The sequence below is a fragment of the Centruroides vittatus genome, unplaced genomic scaffold, assembly GCF_030686945.1.
Source record: "Centruroides vittatus isolate TY-2023 unplaced genomic scaffold, ASM3068694v2 contig_3175, whole genome shotgun sequence".
Lineage (NCBI taxonomy): Eukaryota > Metazoa > Arthropoda > Arachnida > Scorpiones > Buthidae > Centruroides > Centruroides vittatus.
In genome coordinates this window covers 758,896-785,686 of record NW_027122041.1, presented here as the reverse complement: position 1 = coordinate 785,686, position 26,791 = coordinate 758,896, and the positions used below count along the sequence as shown (strand labels likewise).

General features: G+C 22.8%; 1 protein-coding gene across 2 annotated transcripts in view; it reads right to left on the bottom strand.

Moving 5' to 3' along the window:
- The window catches only part of LOC136973456 (uncharacterized), a 49,295-nt gene extending 22,826 nt beyond the window's left edge, over positions 1 to 26,469 (bottom strand). For both annotated transcript variants that reach the window (XM_067268188.1, XM_067268189.1), the window contains exons 1-4: positions 26,455 to 26,469; positions 5,629 to 6,466; positions 248 to 389; positions 35 to 172 (exon numbers count right to left, since the gene is read on the bottom strand). In XM_067268188.1, the coding sequence (XP_067124289.1) occupies positions 35 to 172; positions 248 to 389; positions 5,629 to 6,284 (936 nt within the window). In that variant the 5' untranslated portion in view covers positions 6,285 to 6,466; positions 26,455 to 26,469. The remainder of the gene's footprint in view (positions 1 to 34; positions 173 to 247; positions 390 to 5,628; positions 6,467 to 26,454) is intronic.
- Positions 26,470 to 26,791: the final 322 nt, after the last annotated feature.

Here is a 26,791-nt window from a genome sequence, read left to right as displayed (position 1 = left end):
ATATTTTTATTTAAAAAAAAACAACTTCAATTACCTCCGTTCCTCTTGGAGTTTTAGTTGATGTATAATTAAAATCACAGACCATAATAGAAACTAGATAAGTGACCATAGGAACCGATTTATGGAATTTTGTAATTGTAATTCCGAATTGATCAGCGAATGGTTTAATTTCCTACAAATATAATAATGTTTTTTTAAAATATAATTTAATCGTTTTTAATTATAAAAAATATATATATTTAATTACCTGTACGGGCATATTTGATAGAGCTGTGTAATCGGAATCATGTATAACCGTCACTGTAAATGTGGATTTAAATTTTGGTTCATCGAAACAAGGAAACGCTCTACGTGCATAGGTAGGTTGAAATTTAGAGGCTACTAAATATCTAAAAGGAAAAAAAGAAAGATAATAAAAAATTTTATAGTTTAATTTAACGAATTGAAAAATATCATTTATTACTTTCTACGTTTAATGATTTACCTTCTCTTACAAGATAAAAAAAAAAGATAAAAGATCTATTACTATTGCATTATTTCGAATTTGAGGAGCATCCTCACTTTTAAAAGGAAATTTTTCAGGAATAAATTCAACTAAATATAGTGTAAATAAGTTTATTAAAGAGTAAAAGTATTAACCAAGTACGTTTAACAGAAGAAAACTAAATAAATAAATAATGCTAACTTAGAAAGACTTTTAAAGGGTGACAAATTAATTTAAAACGTGTTCAAAGATTTAAAACAAATTTTCAATTAAATTAAAAATATTTTAAAATAATTTATTAAAGTATAAATCCATTAATAATGTATCTAAAGTAAACAGTAAACACAAAATAATACAAGAAAGACCTTTGAAGAGTGACACTGATTTTAAGAAATACTCCGACTTTTAAGCCATTTTCAAGGAAAAATGCAACGATAATTAGAAATAAATATAGTTCTTTAAAGTTTTATAAATTAATTAATTATTTAAATTAAAATATAATTAACTGAATTATCAAATAAGCAGAGAATAATACTAGAAAGACTCGCAGAATGACGTAAAGTACTTAATACATTCGAATATGTTACTATATATTATTATATAACAAAATATTACTCATTTATTTACTAAAAATTGTAAATAAATTATAAAATTTTTATGTAAGGAAATATATTACGTAAATCGTTTATTTTTAATGTTATTATTATTATACGAATTTATATCATTTAATGTTTATAAATATTATGAAAAATTGACAGATTTCAAGGTAAATGAGGTTCCCCTTTTCTGAATAAATAAATTAAATTAGTCATCTTGTTTATATTAAATTTCTACTCATTTCTGTTTTATATCTTCAATAAATAAATCTAAATTTATTTATTTTTTGTATGAATTGTAAATTTGATATTTTTAATTTTAAAAACAAGTTGACTCAGCTGCGATTTCCATACATTTATTAATATTATAATATTTAAAACTGCTAGATTTTCTTATTTTATTCTGATCACATCTATACGTTCGTGTGTTTGTTCTTACCTGAAAAGTTTCGAGTTTCTACAGCAGTTTTATCGTTGATTATCAGATTTATACGGATTAAAAACTGGCAGACATTAAATTCCTTGATATTTATCAAATATATACGAACTGACAAACAGACAAGCTCAATTCCTTTAAAGTTTCGAGTTTCAAAATCAGTTCTATTGATATTTATTTGATATATTATATAAATATTTTCTATTTACTGTTATTATTATTAAGTTTAAATTAACAAACTACTAACGTAAACTATTTTTAGCAATATAAATATTTAAAAAAAACGAATTAAATTTCTTAATCCTTTCCTTTTTAATCTGAATATAAATTTATAAAGTAGGAAATTATAAATAAATATTGTTGTTATTAATATATTTCTGATTAAAAGGTAAGAATTAATGGATAAACTTGTTTATTTTTACCATTTAAATTTCCTCTATGTTATTAGTTTTTCGGTTTGTCTGTTTGTTTATCGATATGTAAATTATATTATAATTTTAAATAGTCTGTCAGTTTGTCTGTTCATTTGTCGTATATATAAACCATTACATTAAAAATTATTTTAAAAGTCCAATAATAATTAAATATTCTATACGTGTTTTTAAAATAAAATAATTTAAATTCTAATTTGATTGATTTTGTTACTGCTGTAAAGTTGGTCAAATATTTAGATAAGTAGATTAATAAGGGCGTATTATATACAATGCAAGTTTCAAGTTAAGCAATTTTATAGTGTTTTTACACTAAAAATCATATTTAAAATGAATAAAAAACTTTCTGATTTATTTTCTACTAAAGGAAAGTATACATAGAATACATGAATAATTAATGCGAAATTTATTCGTATTTTTCCTCTATTCTAAATTTTCAATAATTTAATTTATATTATTTATAAATTATAAAAATATTTTATTCATTATTAAACTAAAATCGTAAATAAAATATTTAAAATACATTTATTATTATTATTTTTTAATGTAAATACTGAAATATTTGTGAAAATTAGCAATTTTCTGCATCAATAATAACGTTAAAAATACAATTTGTTTTTGTATTTCCTTGAATAAATATTTTGTAATTTTTATATAATAAAAATAATTCATTTTAGATTAGAGAAATTAAAGGAATTTATAATAAATAAATGTAAATTTTATAATATATTTAAAATTATAATTCGATTTTTACTTAAATATTCAAAGCATATTTTTATAGTAAAAATTCGAATAATTTTATCTAAATTTGTGTTATTTTTAATATGTTTTTTATTAAATAATTCATATTTTAAATAATAAAATATTTATATTTTTATTGTTTTTATAAAATATTTAAAAATTAAAGATATAAATTATATTTTTAAATATATTTTCTCTGTAGATTTATATTTATTACATTAATTAATTTTATTAAAAAATGTATTTTTAATATTTAAATAATTAACTGTTACAGTTAATTATATTTGAAAATAGATTTTATAATAAAAATAAACTATAAATTATACTACAATTTAGCTTTAAATACTTATTATTAATAAAATAATTGAATGAATTATATGCATATTTTTTATATATATCAATACATATTAAATTTTATAGGAAACTTGTTTAACAGAAGATCAAAATTTCGATACGATAAATATATTGCTCAATATGTTCTATTAAAGTACAGTACTTAAAGCAATATGACGACTTTATTGTATATTCAAAAATTTAATTAAATAACCTTTAGATTGTTATTAAAAGAATATTTTCGAGATATTCCTTTACAATTTAACGTGATAGATAAACGTCAATAGCTGAAGGATATTTTATTATAATAATAAGTGATGTAAAAAGATGTTGGCCATGAATTTATAAAGAAAAAAAGAGAACAAAATTTTCCATTGTACGTCAACCGAAATACAAAGAAAATTTTTCAAATAATTCGAAACATGTGACAGATAATAGAAAATAAGGAAAGTATATATCAATATATTATATATAATATCATAATAATATATATGTTATGGTAAAATATGGGAAGATGGAGAATTGTCTCTAGTCATAAAGAAAACAGGATTCCTTAGTGATTCCCACCTTTACAATGAATGTTGTTTTAACTAACAGAAAATAAAATCTTTAACATTGCGTATTATTAATAAAGAAACATTCTTCGTATATTATTTGTTTTATAAAATGGCTAAAGGGACCCGCTTTACCCCGGGCCCTATAATCAAGCTTTTGACGGCCCTGAATATATAGAATAGTATGATGTTTTATTTCACTATTTACCATATCATACTATACTAAATTATGCCATAGCTTAAATTACCATACCATTTATACATATGTGTTATAGTTTATTTACTTCACATAATATATGTAAAGTATGGTAAATTAGTCATTATATTCTTTGTATAATATCATACAAAATACATAAATATAGATATATTTTTTTGGTATGGTTTATTTCACTAATTTACCAAAATTGTTTCCACGGTTCCGAAATTTTGCTAGCATAACATTTTACTTCGTTTACAAACAAATAGTGCATATCCTAGAATTAGGACGCAGAAAGTCATTTTATTTAGACATTTAACAATCAAAAAACAAAATTAAAAAAGATCGCAAATTCTAAATAAAAAAACAAATTAAATAATTAAACAAAAATAAAATGCATGCAGATACATTTATAATGAATATAGACGTATTTTATTTATTTTTCTAAATATCTAAATTTTTTTAATAAAAAAGATTTTTCTAGAGGAAATTTTCTAGAAATAATTTTTCCTCGTAGAACAATTGAAATAGCTCAGCTATAATAATAATTGTCTGTTGAACACAATAAGACGATACGTCTACAATGCTGTTTTGATACGGAATATTTTCAAATAAAGATGTAAATTTTTAAATTAAACTAATTATTAAAATCGTAACAATATTCATTGTGATTTTCTTTAAGAAAATATAATATAATAGCTAAAAAATAAGTACATTTTTTTTATACATATATTTTAATTGCAATTATTTAAGTTGCTTTGCTTTATTTGTTCATCTGTATAGAACATGTAGAGATTAAATCAAATAAAATTAAATAGAGCAATAAAAGATGTATATGAAATTAATTTAAAATTCTGTTTTTTTTAATTGTTTACATTAAATTAAAAATTTTAATTAATATTTTTTAAATTAATTATTTCACTTTCAAACGGTTTTTTACATTAAATTTATATTAAATTCGACCTTGACAGGTCGATATTCGTTGAAAACGTAAATAAAAAATTATTTTAAAAATATTTTTCAAGCAGTTTTAATTATTTTTAAATTATATTTAATTATAACTAAATAAGAAATAAATTTATAATAAAATTCTATAAAATCTACTTTAATATTTAATATTTTTTCTAAATAAAAGATTAAATCAGTGTAATGAAATTTAATACTTAAAAAAATTTAGATAAATAATTTATAAGAACAATTTATATTTTTTGATTAAAACTTATAATTTTTATATTTAAATTTACCTTGTTAAGTCAGCGCTACGTAACTCGCGATGATAACTATTGTTCTTTAAATAGCATCTATGTTAATTCATATCGTTAACGTAAATTGTTTAGCAACTAAAATTACCTCAAAATATAACAGTCTAAAATTACTGGATAAAAATCTTATCTAAACATAAGATATAGAGCATAAAAGAAAACTTTAATTAACTTTATATACGGTGTATATATATACTTGTTATAGATTAATTTACAATAAAAATAGTTAAAAAAAATGTATAGAAATTTTTCATTTGTAAGGTGTTAATTATTTTGGGTATTATTTATAAGGTATCAGACATTAACAATTTAGTTGTTAACATTACGTTACGCTTACGTATGTTACATCGAAAGCATCCATTCATTGAAGATGCTACTTTAATGTAATTCCAGAAAGAATGTAAAATATTAAGAGTTTTAATAAGGATAAACTATATTTAAAGGAGGAAACACTTAGCTTAAAATAACGGCGGAAATAATAAAAAGTTCTAATTAAGAACAATAATTGAAGTCAAGATATTCTAAAAACGTTCATTAATATGCAATGCAACATACCTTGAAGTTGTTTTAGGAACTTAACTAATGCCACACTTACCTTGTTTTTGAAGTTAAAGAATTACTATAGGAACTTCGATATAAACCAATTAAATCTTCAGAAAGATTTCCTTCGTAACGAAAATGCAGCCTGTAAGTGTCAGGTAGTAAAATCTTATCCATTCTTAACACCCAATATTCATTAGGAAGATAACTGAAACTTTCAATGACTTTTACTTCGGTCCAGTCAGAAGCTCGAGTTAATACAACTTCAGTTATGTTTAACATCACGGCGTGTAAAATTAATATATCAGTAGCTTCCGCAAATCGAGTAGTGATAACAACACGGCCAGTGAACTTATTTAAGGTCACATTAGGCCAAAGGGTGAGATCATAATGAACGGGCAACACCGTTTCTGGTAATCTACTGTTATGCCAATCAGGAGTTTCGGTAACTGTAGTAGTTGCTTCGGTAAGAATTTCTGTAACGAATATCTCGGTAGTTGCATTATCGGCTACTAAAGTATCCTGTAAAATTGTTGGCCGGTTAACGGTTTGTGTTTTGTTATTACGCGATCTTCGACTTGCTGCTGCTGATAATTCATGGTTGAGAGAACCTTTCATAACTGCAACTAATAATCCAACACATAATATCATCAAGAGCACGATGGCCAGAGCAAAATAGGCATTAGACTGTTGATTGCCTTCTCTGGTCATAGTGCACGAGTTGTGACCACAGTTCGGACATTAATGAACCGATATGCAACTCCACTCTTTATGTATTTCATGTGTTGTGTCGTTCAGCTAAGTTACCTACTTGACTGGTTGTTGTGACGTTAATAAATTTATAGACATCTAGCGGTTGTTTCCAGTACTACAAACAGCACAATTGTTTCTACCTGTTCAAAATGAATTTATTTTTGAAATAATCATATATAAATGTATTCCTTAATATAATGTACATTTTTACATCTTACACTGAAAAGAAATCAACTATACTTTAAAGATATGTGTCTGAAAAAGTTTTTAAGGTATTAAATGACTTTTAAAATATTCTATATAAATTCGTTTTTAACTTATTATTTTTGCATAAACAATGAAAATATTGTGCAAGGAATATATCTGTGAAGCCATAAAATTTATTAATAATTTAAGTATTTAAAAATAATACTTTACCGTTTAAGAACATTAGCTTTTTATCTTTCCTATACAAAATGCTTCGATTATCAATATCAAGCTGTTTCTAAAATATCCTATTTTTCCATTAATATTCGATGAGTTACGTTATTGAAATTCGTTATCCCATCGACAAAATTACAATAAAAATTTAAAAAAGGCGTATTTTTTAAAGAAAGATTTCATTATAATTAACATTTAAAAATGCTGTTTTATAAACTATTAACTTCAATGTTAGTAGTTAACTGTTGACATTAAGGAACACCATACGAAAAAAATTGAGTATTTTCATTGTTTTCCATGCAACTTGCATCATTTCTAACTTTAAACATGATAAATTGAGGTATACAATTTTCAAAAGAGACAATTTTCATGCTGCTATTGTGCATTAAAAACATTGAAATGACGTAAATGATTGCTTGTCAGTTTCGCTAGAAGTGAGAAGTATTTAATTCTCACCATTCATTCAGGTTTCTCTACTTATTTCTAAGGATAACTTACGAATTAATTAAGAAATTCAAATATATATATATATATATATATACTTATTTACTTAAATCGTTATTAAATAAATTTAATATAATTAATAAAACATATATTTTTAAATTTATTGTATATGTGTAAGTGAGATACAATTAATTTTTATCACTCATTTAATGATTTCCCATTTAGTTTTCAGGAGAAATTATTACTTTATTAATTTCAAAATTTAAGAAAAATATAAATATTTACCTATAAAGCTTATTTCAGTATTATTTATTCAATATATAAATAGTAGAATTTATATTTGTATTAGTGTACAGATATATGTATAACTGAGAAGTATTCAGTTACCATCACTTATTAAGGTTTTTTTCACTTATTTTTAAAAATAAATTATTAATTTATTAAGAAATTTACTTTTTAAATTTAAGAAAAATATAATTATTTACTTTTAAAACATTAAACTTATTTAAAGAAACGATAAATTATACATTAGACCTATTATTCGAAAAATGATAATATTTTAAACCTGTAAATATATCAAATTCTTTCCTATATATTCATTTCTATAGCATTTAATTTAATATTTGATGATAATTTAAAATAAACATTCATTTTAAAACATGACTTTATCATTTTTAAATATTCAGGTATTAAAGATGTTGTATTAAGCAATATACACCTACCAGAAATTATTTTATTATTAATATAATGACTTGATATTTAAAATTTATTTTAGAAATTTTTAAATAGTTATAATATTATTATTATTATTAAATTAATTCAATTTATAAAATATTTTAATAGAAATTTAATTATAAAAATGTACAAAATTCATGTGTTATAGGTTTTGAGTTATGTAAAATAATTTTTCAGTAATTATAAATGTAAAAAATACAAAATTTTAAATGAAATTAATGGTGAATTTTCTTAATATTACATTTAAAATATATTCTTTGGGATATTTTATAATGAAGATATCAATTTTAACATATATCTATTACTCAGCTAAATATATGATGATTCGTTTGCATAAATAAATATTTATTAAATAAAAATGTAATAAATAAAAGTTTTATTAAAATTGAATATTAATAGTATTTCTTAATCCCTTTTTCAAGTGAAACTCCTCGTTAGAGTAGTGGAAAACCCTGACATTATCCAGGGGAAAAAAAATCTCTTTGGGTTCGTGACCTACTGATTGGGAAATATATTATTGTAAATAATATACAAATTTCCTTTATTATATTAAAATATTATAATTCTGATAATATATTTTTAAAATATTTTCCTATTTAAACTGTAAATGTAATTTCAAAAATTCGGAATTTTAAAATTTATATAAAATTTAGAAATTATATTTTAAATTTTCCATTTAACATTGCAACTTTTCAATCTAGCATCACTTAAAAAATGAAAAACTTTTAAGAAAGAATATAAATTATTATTAGTTAATATAATAATATATAACTTTTAATATCGAAATTTATTAGTTATTATCCTTTTTCCTTGTCATGTATTTTAAAAAAGTTAAATTTTTATTATTATTTTTTTTTTTCAAAAATAAAAATATAATTCTGTTACTTTTCTATCCAGCAACAATCATATTAAATATAAAAATTTAATATAAATTGCCTACTTATATGCCCATTTATAGTTTCTATAGCATTCAAGCATAGTATAAATGATAACTTACTTCATAACCCTGAAAGGTAAACAACATACATTACATATAAAATTGATATGATTGCATACACACTTGAACTTTTCTGTTACTTATTTATGTACCTTTTTTAAAGAAAATATGCCATTATTTTAATACTGAATTGGCCCATTCTTTAACTCACTGATAAGTGAATCTACGCGAAGACAATTTTGATATTCTTTCAAGCAGATTTAAGTTTCTAGATAAAAATTCAGGTTTAGTCTTTTAATTTGAATATTTAAAAGCTTCCTAAAAATTAAAATTAAAAATTTAATTGAAGTTAAATTTATATTTAAGAATATATTCTGTCACTTTTTTCATTTTTTCTCTTAAAATATGTTATTTTATAATTATAAATTTTGAATAATTATTATAAAATTAGCTTAAAAATCTTTATAAATTTAGAATTTTATAAAACATTTTTCAATAATTAAAAAAGAAAAACATTTTTTTTTAAATTAATAGAAATCTTTTCTTTAAATTAATAGAAACCATTTTTTAGAGAGTGCTTTTTAAGGTTATTCTTCTTAAATTAAAACGATTTTCTGAAAAATTATCTTTAATTTTCAATATATTTATTTATTTTTCTAATTTTTCTTATAGTAAATATTTCTTTTTGCAAGAAAAATTAGAGAAATTAGAAAAATTTGAGGTGTTTTTTTTATTAAATCATTCCAAATGTTTCCAATTTCTCTATTTTTTTTTTAATGAAAAAATATGTATTATAAGAAAGTTAAAAGATAAATATTTATATTGAGAATTTTTGATGCTTTCTTAAATCATTTTGTAATTTTAATTTATTATTTTACAGGATCGAAAAAAAATTATCACTAATTACCGAAGGTATTTTTAGATATTTACTTTAATAAATTAATATATTTTTTCGAATTTTTAATCTTTGGAAAATGACAGATTTAACGAGATAATATTCAAATTTTACTAGAATTCCTTGAAAATTGATGCCATTTTTTAGAAAATTAAACAAATGCCTTTATTTATTGTGTCATAAATTATAATTAAAACTTCATTTATTGAATAGTTGTATAATTATTAAAAAGTCAGAAAAAATAAAATAAATTTAAGTTTTAAAAGTAACAAAAGAATCATGTGATATAAGTTAATGCTTCGTATTTCTCAACTCATTTAAAATTCATTTTGCCTTGAATTATTATAAAAGCAATACTAATTAATTTGAAAATATAGTAATTATCTAATCAAATGAAAATATTTTGCATAGAACATTATCGGGTAAATGGATTTTAACATAATTGCATTTTCATTCAAAATAATTACTTCGTTAAGTGTAAAAATATTTAAATTTTATGATAAAAGAGTTAAAAATAATTAAAAAGCTATGTAAATTATTTTATTTTATTACCAAACCACATAATTTTTTGTCATTTATATGACAAAAATCCTTCGGTAAATATAGATGTTAAATGATATTTTGCTTGCAGTAAATTAAAGCTCGCAGTTAAATATATAAAATATAACTTAAACTTTTAAATACAACTTAATTTATAAAATATAACGAATATAAAATTGCCTGTAACATAACGATTAAACATGCGATCAACGAAGCAATTGCTAATTATGCTCAACCGTTTTAATGTGTTATAAAATACTTATAATTACAATATACGGCATTACTGTAATTTAATATTTTAAATATATATATATCTTAGAATCTGCACTTTAAATATTTCTCTGTTTTATTATACTTTATTTGTATTTTTTAAAGGAATAATGTTAATATCTTCATATTTCTCTGCATGAATACGGTAGTTTTGCAGATATTATTTCATATTTTGTAAATACAGCAATACTTATAAAATATGAAATAGTTTAAAATGAAACAATTTTTTTAAATGTCTTATATATTTCATTACAAAATATTTGCAAGAGAGTGCACTTATCTTTAATTAAAATATATCATAAATTATATATTTATCTATAAAGTTATTCAAGGACATAGAACGAGGAAAACATTAGAATTTCTTAAAATTTTTAATTACAACTTAAATTAAAAATAATTAAAAATTAAATTAAAATGTATACGATAAAATTTTTTAAATTTTAATTATTTAAAAAATTTTATCGTATACATTTTCAGAAGAATATCTAAAATATATTTTAAATGCATGTTTTTCTTAGTTATTTATTCCATTTTATTCCTTTGTAATGATGAATGAATATGTGATTTACAATGAAAAACTACTCTTTTAAGTAATAGATCTTCATTAAAAAATTTTTTAAACGTACTTTTTTAAACCTTCATTCCTTCATAACAAATATAGTTTATAATGTAAAATTATTCTTTGGAGTGATATATTTTCATAAAAATTAAACTTTTGTTAAAAAGTATTAAAAATATATTATATTTTTTGATTGAATTATAATATTTTAGGCAAGAAGATAAGAAATAAATTCTAAACACACATTAAACTTTCGTTTCTTTCTAACCAACGATCAGATGATTTGCAAAGACAATTCACGCAATAAACCATATTTATTAACGAAAAAGCAAATAAATTTTATTATATTTTAAACAGATTTAAACAAAATAATTGCTTTTAATATATAAAACAATTTATAAAATGTAATATCGAAAATTAGTTTAGGAAAATGCGACAAAAGGAAAGGAGTTAACAATTTGATTTATTCTTGTACAGGAAAATAAAAAAATAAATAAAAATTATATCACTTAAACTCAATTAAAAGATAATCTTCAACTGGAACCTTTCTTTCACAACACAAATTAGTCAAATTTTCCGGATAATTTTAGATTAATACAGTACAATTGTGCTAATAGTTTCAATGAACAGAAGTTCTTTTAGACTAAAAACCTTCGAATTAATGTTTCATCACTCAAAAACTAGCAATTTATCTTCTTGTTTATTTAAATTAAGTTTATTTTTTTATTTTCTTAGAAAGATTTTTGATAAAATTAATTTTTAGAAGATTATTCTTGAAGACTTTTTACATAAAATAATATAATATATTCAAAGATAATCGTATTAACCTTCAGTTTATCGTTCTACTTTAAAAATTATCTCTCTTGAAATTTTAAGATTTTATATTTCGAAAAATACATCGAAACTTTCCTTAAATATGAATTCTCTTTTTATAAATATATAAAATATTTGATGGATTTTTTCGATGAAATTTCAAAAAAATATGAACTTATTTTTATATCTTTAAACCGAGTTAAATTCTAAATATAATAATATTTTTTTTTTTTTTTTCAGAAAGATAGAAAACTTTTGTTCCCATTTCTTCAAATATTTCTTACTAGTGTCAAGGATTTTGTAAATTTTTTAGAATTGAAATTTCAAAAAAAATTCAATAAAATTCAAGGAAATTTTCTATTATTTTTAATTTAAATTTTTTTACGATCTTTTAAAAAAATTACTTAGGGAATTTCCCCCAAAAATATCTGTATATTTTTACCGGTAAGTTAAACTCTATTTCAATTGTTTTTAATAATAATTTTAGCTTAAAATATCTTAAATTTAAAGCAAATAATAGTGTTTAAATCTATAAAAAATGTAAAAAAATAATTAATTATATTAAATAAACAATAATATATTTTATAAATAATATCCATAAAAGTATTCTATTATAGAATAGAAATAAATCTATAACAATAGTGAAAGAGTACTATTATTTTAGAATAATAACGTAACTAAAGAATAATATACTAGAATATTATAAAGTAATATACAAAATAATTTCTTCCTACAGTGCTTACTACCTATTACTTTTACTCTATTATACTATTATTATTACAATATATTAAAATATATTTTTATAAGTCGGCTCGTTCCTGTGTCATCATATTCGTTGTCATTTCACTCTCCAGATAAGTCACCTTGAAGATAATGTTCAAGAAATGTAAACTGTATTCAGTTACAACATTCCGTGCTCATACAATGTATGATATCAAAGTTATGGCATGTTTATTATATTTTTTTAAGAAATATAACAAGTGTTTATAACTTAACTTCTACAATTACTTGTATACTGTTTTGTTAAGAGGCAAAAATTCACATTTGATTGGAATTTTATAATGTTTTTTGTATACTGATACAGATTTGTACTTATATAAATTTTCCTGATATATAATTGGTTTCTCTTTCCTCTTCGTGAATAATGGTTATATTAATTTCCTGATAGCTACAGATATTTTATCAAAAAAAATCTAAAAATATATGAAATTTTTATGTACAGTACGCTATTATGCATAATCAAGAATTTATAATTAAACGTATAAAAACTTTTAATTAAATACTCTACTTTAGTATGTTTTTTTAAAAAAGATTATTATCTATGTAATAAATTTACTTGGGTAATTATTATTAATAGAATATTTTTATGCTATTTATAATAATTGAATTAAATCTTTTATAAGAAAATAAATTAATTTAAGAACAAAAGCTATTGTGTATAGTGAATACGTATACAGTATTTACGTTTCTGTGTCTGTATATGTGTCTGTGCGTGCTATGTTTGAATATATATTTGAGTTGTATACATTTACTTGTCTGTTTGTATCTTTAAACTGTGTTTATGTGTTTCTGTATGTTTCCTTTTGTTTACTTGTGTTTGTATGTGTATCTGTGAGCAACATTTCATGAACAAATTCTTAAAAAATAATTATTTATTAAGAATTATTAGAAGAAAAAGGATCAGTATTTTATAAATTCGATTATTTTTATAAAAAACTTTAATAGTTTTAGGGATAAAATGTTTTTATTATTAAAATCGTTAAAGAACTGTAATATAACTTTAGCTTTTAAGTTTTAAAGTATTTTAATTTCTTATGAATAAGACTTCCAATTGGTATCATTATTTCGTGAATAAATCCTGATAAATTTTCAAGATTATAGAAACTTTAATAAATTAATTTCATAAAATTAAAAAAGAAATCATTTCTGTTAATATGGTTAAATATAATGATGAGCTTTACAGTGACAATTTTAATTCGAATTTTACGGCCATAAAATAAGTCGAAATACGTTAAGAAATATTTATAATGTTAGTATTTCAGAAGCATTTAATATTAATTTATAAGAAAAATCTTTAATTTTTAATGCTTAAGAAATACAAAATTCAAGAAAAAAGGCATTTAAGTGTTGATTATCTTTTAAATCTTTAATAAAAATAAGGATTTAGAGATATATTAACACTTTATAAGCTCTTATAAGGTACTGATATACATTTTTAACTCAGAATTATCCATTAAAGATGATGATATATCTTTCTTACACGAAGTTAAACTTAAAGTTGTTGACACACCTTTTGAAATGTGAGTAACGAGGGAACTTCTGCAATGTAAAAAAAACCTCACAGTTCTATTTTACCTTGCAAATTATTAACGCTCTACTTGGCTATTACAAATAAAATTTAATTATAATTATTTAATTGAGAAGTTATATAAATAAAATTCCACATATACCTATAATTACATGTTTTAATTTTTCTAACAGTTGCTACACTACTGCAATAATTTAAGGATCCAATTGTCCTCAATTTTTATTCTTTCAGTATAATCAGTTTCATCTAAAAGGACACAAAGATTAAATCTAAGAATTGCTACTATTCTAAAATACTTCAGTAGTTACTTTCTAACACAATTATAAAACATTAAATAAAGTATAAATATAGCGTTTTTATTAAGGAAATAATTTTTATCAGTTATATTTTTTTTATAGAAAATTTATCAGTTGTATTGTTTTCGCTTTCTAATTTATCATAGTTGTGTTCAAAAGTATGCTTTTAACAATAAAACTTGAATTACACCATAAATATAAAGAATGAAGACAATAAAATATAAAAGTTTCTCTGCCTTTTTATTAAAAAGACAAAACAATAAAACTAATAAATTCTCTGAAATCAATTATAGAGCATATATCATTAGTTATATTGTTTCCTCTTGTAATTTGTTATTAATCAATGCATACTTTCTAACATACTCAGAATACATTAATTGAAGTGTAAATATGAGAATGAAAACAATAAAATACAGATGTTTCGTTTTATTTTTTTGTTAGAAAAATTGCAATTTAACTGATAAATTTTCTATAACTGATTATGGAAAATTTATCGTCAATTATACCATTTTTCTTTTTAATTTATCATAATTATGTCAGAAATTATGTGTTGAACAATAAAGCATTATTTAATGGTTTCTTTTTTTATTGGGAAAACAATATTAAAGGTTAAAACAATAGAAAAATTATAGAAAATTTATAACTGTTCAACGCATAAAAATATTAATAAAATATTATCAATTTTTTGATAATTTTTCCTATAAATCGATATCAAATAGATTTTTTTATTTGCTGAAATTCGAATTTTTAAAGTAAGTCATTGATTTATTATAAAAATTATTCAAAACAATATTTTATTTGTAATTTAAATGTATAATAAAAAATGAATAGAATATAGTTGAAGGTATTTGAAGTTACAAAACTGGAAATGTTTATTATTTATAATTAAGTGAAATTAGAACATCACATGCAGAAAGTTTTAACCTATATTTTAAAGCCCATCATTTATCAGAGTTCACGAATATATTCAACTGAAAGATGTTCTACATTGATACAACTGTTTATAGTGATTCTTTAATAATATTCATGAATAAGTTAGCTTTAAATATTCTGTAAACTCAATAAATAATTATATCGTTCATTTATAGATATACTTATTCAAAAAACGTTAAAAATTTAACGTAAAGTATAGATAGGGTAGCCCAAAAGTCTGTGTTGTTTACAAGAAATTCAGAAATTTATGCAAGAAGTCAGCAGTTCTGTGAAAGTATGTCAGAGCGTTATAATTTGTGTGTTGAATAAGAAGGATCTTATTTTGAACAATTTTTCTAAATCAAACGTAAGCAAGTAATCAAGTACTGTAGTTGCTTAAGATAGCAATTTAGTCTTGACAACAATTCACTAACTCTTGGGCCACTCGTATGTTTATACACATACATTCCAGAATGCAATCGTGTATTTATGATGATATAGTCTATGCAGAATTGACCAAATGTTGGTTAATGATCGTAAAAACTAAATTTCTACCTTATTCAAAAATTTATTTTTTTAAATAAAGAATTTCTCTATTGTTTTTTTTTTGATAATAATCATAATCATTTTTGAGTTTCTAAGTAAAAAAAAATGTATTTGAGTAAGACAGTTATTTAGTCTTTACACTGGTTTTGGGCCACTGTTAATTATAAAAACAAATTCGAAAACATTTTAAAATCTTTTTCCTTGTTAGTTAAAGTATGTAATAACTCATCGAAAACAATTCACAATGTTTAAAAATTAAAAAGTATATCTTAATTTTTTTTATTTCTTAATTGGTTTATCATTTGAATACACAAAGTAGCCCAAAAATCAGTCAAATGCAAACTTTTGGACCACTCATTCCGAAAGCTCGAAAAATTTATTAAAATGAAAAATAAAAGCTGAAAAACTATTTAACCATTCATTTCGTAATCAGAAATGTACACGAATTTTAAAAATATCAAATAAACATAAAAGAAATTTTAGAAAATATATCAAAATCTTCTATTTATATATTTCTTGGTTAGAAATATTATATTCAAATTCAAACAAAACAAGACTTTGTAATCTTATAGAGGAAACCCAAGAGAAAAACTGAAACTGAATATAAAATAAATTTTAAAACGGAAGAATTAATCTATTAATCATTCAAATGTTATTGTAAGCCTTATAATATGGTAACTATTTATAAAGGATAGTTGAAAATTCAGTTAACCGAATAAATTTGGAATCGCTGATCATCTCGTATCTCTTAAGGCCCTGAGTTCGAGTTCGAACGAATTCTCAAGATCCAGATATATTTGGTCCCACTAGCTTTACTATTCGACCATCCATCCCACAGAAGCCCTGATCGAATCTATAATGGGCATGAAGTCATCCTATAAAGGATTTGGTCAAGCCTACAAGATAGGTTTTCTTGTACTCAAAGAATAAAGTTAAAAGAAAAACTGAAAATTATGTTCTTAGTCGTTCATTTTTTAGTTAAAAAAATTAAATTTTTTGAATATTATAACACAATATCTCTAAATTCGAGACAATATACTTTTATTTTTGGTATGTAAGTACATGTTAACCTGGACAAGACAATAGAATCAATACGTCAATAACTCGAATGAATTATTTGTTAACAAGAAAAATATCAATTGCAAAAGAATTAGACTTTACACAAATACAAAACTTTGTACTTTTATTAGTAAAGAAGATAATGTTCTTATATTACAAGAGTAGAGTTTTGTTTATTATACAATCGCCAATTATTTTTCTTAGTTTTAAAATGTAATCGTGATTAAAACAAAGCACTCCATTTTTCAAGGTTAGACTTGAAATAGAACATAACATAAATCAATTTTCGTATCATTTTGCACTTAAACTACTTTTATTTTCGTTCTACAAATTACTATCAATTATGCCCTATTAGAAAAGACAATTTAGCTAAGGCATGAAATTTACGAGCGGCTTCAAAAACATTTGTTAAAATTTATTCATTTCATTGAATTTCTCAGAGGCCTAATGGCAATTGCTTTCTCTATACAAAAACTAGAGGAAATTTAATTTATTATATTGTATCATCTAATCTCTTTAGACATGTTTGAGGCTTCTAATCACTTCGTAGAGACTTTCGTGCTATTGTTTTCTCAATAGAGAAATATAAGAAAAATTTGATTTAATTGAGGCATTTTAATATTAATGCCTCAATTAATTTAAAAATAAAATATTTTTATGAAAAAAATAAGTATAGAATATTTTACAGTTAGAAAAAGATATAAAAATAATAAATTTATAAATTTTACATGAATAATGTGCTGAAAAAATTATCGTGTTTTCCGTAATTGTTATCTAATGTGAGAAATCAAACAATAGCTCTATTGCAAAATCATCATTTATATGAGCAAAAAGAAGTCTAGACACAATATGAACATTTTAATTTTAGAGTATGATGTAGAGGTGTGCTGTTTAACTGAAGACATTTCACGTTTTTCAACATTTCCAAGAAATATATTGTTCAAAAGTTGAGTTGTTAGAAATTGTTTTGCTAACACTCCAAAAAGACAAAAAGGATTTATGTAATTATATTACCTTATTTTGCATAACATTTCCTTTATTTACAAATAATAATTCTAAAAAATATTTGAAAAAAATTTCTAAATTTGAAGTGGATTTATCTATAAAGTTTGGATATAATTCACTTGTTTAATGTACTTTTTTGGATTTTACATATTTAATTAAAATTTAAATCTATATTTAATAAATTTTTTTCTTAATTTTAAAAACAATTGGATAAGTGTTTCTAAATGTTTACAAACTTTTATATCATTAAAGATCATAACTAAAAATTAATTTAAAATAATTTAAAAATTTAATAAGGTGTAATGAGTAAGATTTTTTATAATCTTTCATATCTATAACTTTATATATAAGAAACATAATAAATTAAACATTGATCTACTTGCGTACTGTAGCTTTATAGAAGATTATACATATATAGTAAAACCCCTGAACAACGACCACTGACGGGAATATAAAAACTAGCCGCTGTTTAAAGGTTTTTTTTTATCTTCAATTTTATTTAACGTTTCTGCAAAAATGGCCGCCGTTTGATGGTGTTTTTGTTGAGAGGTGACGTTATTGGAGGGTCGGCAGCATTCATACCATTAAAGAACATAAGATTTTTAATTAATTTTTTTAATTAAAATTTTTTTAAAATATTACCTAAAGGAGTATAGATGTAATTTAAATATTGCTTGTGTAATTTAACTTCTACACAAGATTTACACATAGCCTACTTACATAATTAATAACTACAATTTAAAAATTAGTTAATTTGATGAGGTATACAGCGTAAATTAAGATATTCTAAAAAAAATCATGCAGTGTTATTTAGATATAAAGCTAGAGATGTAATTTAAACGCTATTGTGTAATATGGTTTTTAAAAACATTTTACACATATTTACATCATTAAAGATCATAACGTCTCGGTTCACCTGTTATCCAGGGAATAAGTAGAAGAATTTTTTTTTCTTGGGATAAAATAATTTATTATATTCTCATCCACAGCTTACATCCTTGTATTAAACACGTAAGGGAAATTTGAAGTTATCCTTGACTTAGAGCAAACATATTTAACTATTATCTTTGCTTTTTGTTTCCCTTTTCAGTAAATGGTGCAGTTAAGTGTCAATACAAAGAAATATAATTATCTTCTAACTTATATTAAAAATAAGAAGAAAACAAAAGCCACACATTTAATTTTCACACATTCAAGGTGACTGTCAATAGAGAAACTAAGCTTTTACTCGTAAGGCACGTGTAAATAGAGAAGTAGAAAAAAAAAGGTTATGCTTGATTGTTTATTGTAGTTGGCTGTACTGCAAGGACTCTGATATCACGTTAAACACTCCTATCCCGGAAATAAAATTTATATATAATAAAAAAAATGTATATTTATCATTAATATAACTCTCATATCTATGATATAAAGTGACATTCCTTATACAAAAACTGGAATTTCTTCTGATTTCTTACGAGTTTTATAAAAGAGAATAATGTAAAATTTATATATTTATAATAAAATTTTTAATATATATATTTTTTAAATTTACAAATGTAAAAAATAGCATTAAAATACTAAAAAAAACGTTTAAAAATAATTATGCACTTTTTTACAAAGAGACAATCTTTTAAACATGCTTTTAAATGATGCAATTTCAAGTCTGCAATGCATTTAAAACTTTTAAGAGTTTCATCGTCCTTCCTGTCAAGCAAAGTATTATTTTTTCAATCATTTCTTTGACTAATAATTCGGAAATATAATGAGAGTTTTATACCTGTTTTCTTTAAACTCGTCGTTGAAGTGGGTCAGGTAGCGAAACAACTGCCCTCCCTTTCAACATTTTCGAACATATATATTTTTTTTACTTCTACATATAATCACTTCAGTTTTATAACAAGGTTATATCCTTGTGTCTAGCAAACATAATTGGTTTAATAGATAATATATCTTTAATACTAATAAGCTCATGAATGCAAGTATGTAACTATTCGCTGTTTATCTTCAGTAAATAAAATCATTGCATATTAAATTAATTGCCTGTATGTATATTGTTGCAAATTATGCTATTACCTCTGAACCATTAAAATTTAGCTAGTTCTTCTAAACTATTGTAAATTTAGCCAATTTCTCTGAATGACTTGCAAATTTAGCTAATTCGTTTGAATCAGTGTAAATTTATCTAATTCTTCTGAACCATAATAAACGTAGTTTATTCCTTTAAACCACAATTAGTTGCCCCTAAACCACAATATATTTAACCAATTTCTCTGAATTAAAATAAATTTATCTAATTGAACCATAGGAAATTCAGCTAGTTATCTCTGAACCCTGTAAACATACCGATTCTTCTGAAATCACAATAAAATTAACTAATTCTCCAGAAATCGCTGAAAATTAATCCAGTTGTCTTTATACCAAAGTCAATTAAAATAATATCCTTTGTACTATTGTATATTAAGATCGTTGCTTTTATGTCATTGTAATCAAGTTACCGCTAATCTATTAAAAGAATCACTAAATATATTGCCAAAAAATAATAAGTATGATTAAAATTTTTTTATTAATAAACAAAACTTTTAAAATTTTATTTTAAATTATGACATCACACCATAACTTCTATTATAGTTGACACAACCACAACAAGTATGCTTATATTATTAAAAATAAATTAAAGCTTTCATGACATTTCCTGTATATAAATTTCTATAGATAATTTAGAAAAATGACAATGACAAATCACTTATAATTTGGCAAAAGTTCTTCTATTCACATAAGATTTTACCAACATAAAATGATTAAATGTGGTTTATAAATGTAATTTAACATAAGAGATTATGCAATGTACTTTCATTATTTACTCCTCATAAAAGAACTATTATGAAACTTTCGAAGATAATTTTACTTAAATTTAAAGTAATATTATCTAGAGTTAATTTTAATTAATTACTACATCATTCTATATGCTATTTAGGAAGTTAAACTGAGCAAAAATTTTATAAGATTTAAATATAAAATTTCTTATATATAAGTAGTTAATTGTATTATTTTTAGCTAATCATTTCCTTAATTAAATATTTATACTAATTTTAACATGAAAGCCTTAATTATAATATATTAAATGGTATATTTAAGAGATTATTTACATTAATTAATTTGTTTACGTTTTTAGAAAAAAAAATTCATTTAAAAATAATACTTTAATATATTTTATATATTATTCTAAAATTTAAATGCATTTTTAAATTTATTATTTAAGAAAAGATCATTATAAATAATAAACACAATAAAATTAACTAGTATTTAAACTAGTGAATTCATTTTATTATAAACCACTGCGTACATTTTATTATAGATTTATAAAGGTAAGAGGGCTCAAAACCCAGGGTCCTCTGGGTTTTGAGCCCTCTTACCTTTATAAATAAATAAATTAAGAAAAATACTCAAATAAATACAGGAAAATGATTTGAATGTAACAAACGCACTTATACACGTGTATATACAATATTTAAGAATTCACTCCTCGTCCACAGTAGTATAGGGAGGAATTTAGGTTGCAAGTTCTAACTCGGTCCTCTAATATAGCTTCTAGTTACGCTACTGTCATGAAACAAACAGATATTGCCTTTCATTTCTGTTAGAACAATTAATAAAATTCTACTATCAAGTTTTGCAAAGTACAGGACTATCACATTGTGATCGTGAACTAAACAATACGATGGCTCTGTAGCAGGGAAAAACCCATAGAAAGTCTCTTTTATGAAAAGTATGGATTTACATTGTGTTCATTAGGAGGACATAGAATTACAGAATGATGATAATGACAATATAAGCATGTTCATGATTTATATTACTTAATTTAAATAAAGACTCCTTGTATATAAGTAATGTAAATTCTTGATTTGCATAAAACATACGTAATTAAATGTTATTGTGTATTATATAAATGTAATTAAAATTTCATAAATTAATATCGAATAGATGATGAAATACTTTTACTTGGAAAAAATTTAAATTAGAGTAAAAAGAAACAACGAAAAACAATTAATAAAAAGTTTAAATAATGATCAAGGACGAATAATATAAAATATTATTGAATTTTACCACTAAATTTAATAATATTTCTTTAAAAATTATTTATAATTTCATCTAATAACAACTTCTATATCTAAACGTATGTAAACATATAATTTCTATACCTGATAAATTACTATAATCATAAAACAATATATTGATTTATGCTAATTTATTAAATATAAGGCATTAAAAATGCCAAAGTATAATCTATTTTTAAATATAATAATACAGGTTTTTTTAGTAATTTGAAATGCCACAAGTCGTTTCATACGTTAGAGGAATAATAATTTCCCCTTTTTTCTTCCATTGCAAAGATAAATATTTATAATTTTACTTTTTTAAAAGAAAAAATTGATTATGATTTTATAAAGTTGCCTTTTTACTCTTTAATTTATCTTCAAGGATAAAGTAAAGTGAACTAGAAACAACTAAACTTGTAAAGCCTGTAGCCTGAAAGCCTGATAGCCGCTAGTGTTTTATATGAAGAATTTCATAATTTCTATTGATTCATTATTTATTAATATTTTATATATTTTATGATTATTAAATATTAAAAAATGCATTATTAATGTAATGAAGAAGCTGAATTTTTAACATAGTTTAAGAAATATTTCGTAATGAAAGAAATGGATGTCAAGGGCAAGAATAACTTTGTAAGAATTCGCAAATTCTAGTTTAACTTTTGAATTAAAAAACGTAAATTTTATTTTTAAAAATTGATATTTAGTATAATATTACTTTTTATAAAAATTATTTATTAAATAATAAAGCTATTTCCAATGCAAGAAATCAATTCAGGGAAAAATATATTTTTCTATATTTAAATATTATTTTACTTACACAAACAATTTAAAAGTTTATACAAAATGGCTTACAAGTCAGTTAATCATTGCAAAGTAATTTAGTTTTCATAACTGACTTTAGATCTATTCGGTTACATTGGTTACATTCTGGAGTGTGTGAGTATTCTATTACTCGAAGACCGCACAAAATTTATTCAAAGTTATTTTATATTACCATCACAAAATAATTAATAAATGATTTTTGCTTGTTAGAGTATTTAAATAAGTTAAAGCATTAATTTTATCATTACAATGACTTTTGGGTCATATATTGTATATAAACACACACATAGATATAGAATATGTATCGGTATAAATGCATAGATATAGAGGGTGGCCCAAGAGACAATTAGCCATTGTAAACACTAAATTTCTCATATTCTGTTCGCATTCACAAGTGTACTTGGAATACGAAAAACAAAACACTGTGAGCTGATTTTGAGCCACCTAATATTTAGTTATTATTAAATATTTAAAAATACGATGATAAACAGTTTGCTAAAAATATTTCTCTCTCCTTGTAATAGTAATAAATTAACATTTTACAGTCAATTTAACTCCCAACTTTGCAAATTTTATTACCATGAAATTTATGAATAATTTATTGAACAGTTACGAAATCTCTAATTAAATATATATAAACATATTTAAATTAAATTAATAAATATAAATTCTAGTATATTAATATGATGTTGATATTGTATTCATATAAAATGCAGTCAAACTTTGATATAGCGTTCTTCTGTTAGCGCTACCCTAGTACAACACCAAATAATATGTTATGTGAATGTATGTAAATGAATCTTAATCATAAAATATTACAGAACTCAGTATTTTGTGCGAATTTGCAATTCAAATGGCATTTATCTCATCAAATCACTTGATATAAAACTCCAAATCTCAAACTGTGTAGGCATCATTGCTATACGTAATATTTTTTCGCTTAAAATACTTCAGTTTAGCGCCACATTTGATTCAGTGCCAATTTTAAAGAACGCCACATTTGATTCAGTGCCAATTTTAAAGACAAATAAATGGTGGCACTAAACTAAAGTTTGATCGTAATTTATAAAAATTACGAGCTTCGATTTAGCGCTATCATTTTTTCGTTTTTTAAAATTGGTAGTAAATGTACAGTACCACTAAACCGAAGTACTTCAAAAAATAAAATGTATAGTAATGTATAGAACTTGGAGCTTAGGAGTGTCAAAGTCACGTAATTTGATGATATGTTTGCCATACAAATTCGTATATTTAGTAATTCAGAAATATTGAAGAGTTTGTGAGAGATCATTTATATGACAAATACTCTTTGATGCTTTACGAGGGTGGCGATAATTAGGATGATGCTATATCGAGGTCTGACTGTATATACAACAAATAATTTGTAAAATATGCAAATTTTATATTAATTTTTCCAATGTATATTTACATTCTTACATAATGAGAATTTAAACATAATATTCTTATTATACATTTTACAGATTTATACCTGTCAAATGTACAGTACAGTGACAGCTATATAAAGATATTTAAAAAATATACAGATTTTCATATTCTTTATGGATATAATATACTTAATATCATGTAAATTTTGTACAATTTTTATATGTTTTTACAAACAAATAATTAATAAATGTATGAATTTGTATGTATGAATCTATTGCGTACAGTTATAATAAAAACAAAGTTATATTTGGAAAACTGTACTTTATGTGTATCATCCACTCTATATGAATAGAGAAATTCCAGAACAAATGAAATGCATTATAAAATTTTAAAAGCAATTTTGTAGACAGGTTTCATGAATAACAATATATAAAAATAAATAAGATTTTTAGATAATTCACATAATATTTTAGTAAATTTTGGAGTTTAAAGACCTCTTATTAAAAAATTTTTCTAAAGTTTTTAAACAAAGGACAGAGAAGCAACTCTTGTACTTTTTCTTTCTGGAAAAACTTGTTATTTTTCAAAAAATCTATATAGAGAGTTGAATATATAAGATCAATAAAGATCTATAATTATAGGTCTATTTTGCTTTACTGCATTTCAATGAATAAATTATCTATTTTATGAATAGTTCAATGTTCAACATGGAGCATAAACAATTTCAATGCAGAAGATAAAAATGAATAAAACATAAAAAGACATAGAAAATAAGAACATAGATTTACAAGTGAAAGCAATAAGAAAAAATGGGAAGATTAGAATAAGATGCAAAGGTACAATTGAAGAAGAGGTGAAGGTTACAATAGAACAACATCTTATTCACAGAGAAGAAAAGATATTGCAATAATTGATTAAAAATCAAAACCTTAATTTGTAAGCTTGTTTTCTCACCCTATATTTCTCAGCAATTTCGGGTCAGGGTTTTCCATTATATTTGTCTACAGCTGTTTACTACAAGTCCCTATACTCATATCTATTCCCTTCAAAATTTCTAGCCATAACCTTGATACTTCTCTTAAGCTGAGCCATTTGGCTTTAAGTTCTTATATCAAACAATGTAATTTGTTAATTGTTTGTCAACATGTTCAAGTCAACATTTATATATATTGTGTAGTAACTTGTAAATCTGTCTTTCATTGTAATCTATATTAGTACTGTCGTTTCAGTCACAAAGAACTATGAACTTTGTCTATACCACTTCTTCGATTTCTTGTATTTAGTATTCACATTACATGCTTAAAAATTTAATATTGTTCGTAAAATATCTTCTCTTATATACTATTCTATTCGATTATTCAAATAGAACGGCGTATAAAAATCTAGCCATTGAGAATTCTATTCATTGCACTTTCCTCAACCATTCCATTTGACCTTACACAACTAAATTTTAAATTTTGTCAATTTCTTATTTCCTTTTTAAATGATTAAAATCGGAATACAACATTTCTTTTATTCAGATCCATAGTATTTTATTAATGAATTATAAAACAAGATATAGTCTGTCCACGTGAAAAAGATATCTTACTCTATGGCCTCATGTGATCAACGGACATATCTATTATTATTTTAGGGAGGGAAGCTTGTATTTAAGCTCTCAAATCTAGAAAGGTTTTTTAAATTGGAAAGTTTACCAACGTGTACATTTTTATAACATTATCAATATAATAAGTTTAACATTAGTTTATACGTGTCGAAATTATTCATTAACATCCAATTCTGACGATAACTTATCATCTGAATAACGGATTTGTTTATTTTATTTATTTATTTGTTATTTCCACTCTGTGGACTAAAATGGCTTTTTAATCGTGGTTCAGGCTCACAATGGCGACGGCGGGTAATAAAAGACAAAGACCGACAGTTTACCCAGAAAAATTTCTGGGATTTTCGGATCGCCAGGACTCGAGCCCGGTTCCCCGTTTAACCTTCCGGCTGTCGCGTTTGTTTATTCGCAAGTTAACAAAAATTTCAATTAGAATATTGATTTGATAGTAATTTTAATCAGAATGAAATAATTATGTAGTATCAGACTGTACCTTCATTTTATATATCGAACATCCTTACTTGTGGCAATGAGTTCTCCCTATTTGATGTCATCGTATTGCGTTGTAGGGTCTTCCTCGCATAGCCAGACTATAATATTTTTCTTGAATTTCATTAGTTCTATTTAAAACTGACACAATAGAAATTTAATAATATTTCTTTTCTTTATAATTAATTAAATACATTTAATTTAAATTAAATCAAACCTCTATAATTTTACAGCGCACTTATTTGGGCGTAGTTACAAAGTTTTACGATAATATTTTCAGTTTTAACTCTATTTAAATTTATATATTTAGAAATACCCTAATTGGCCATTAGTTTTTAGAT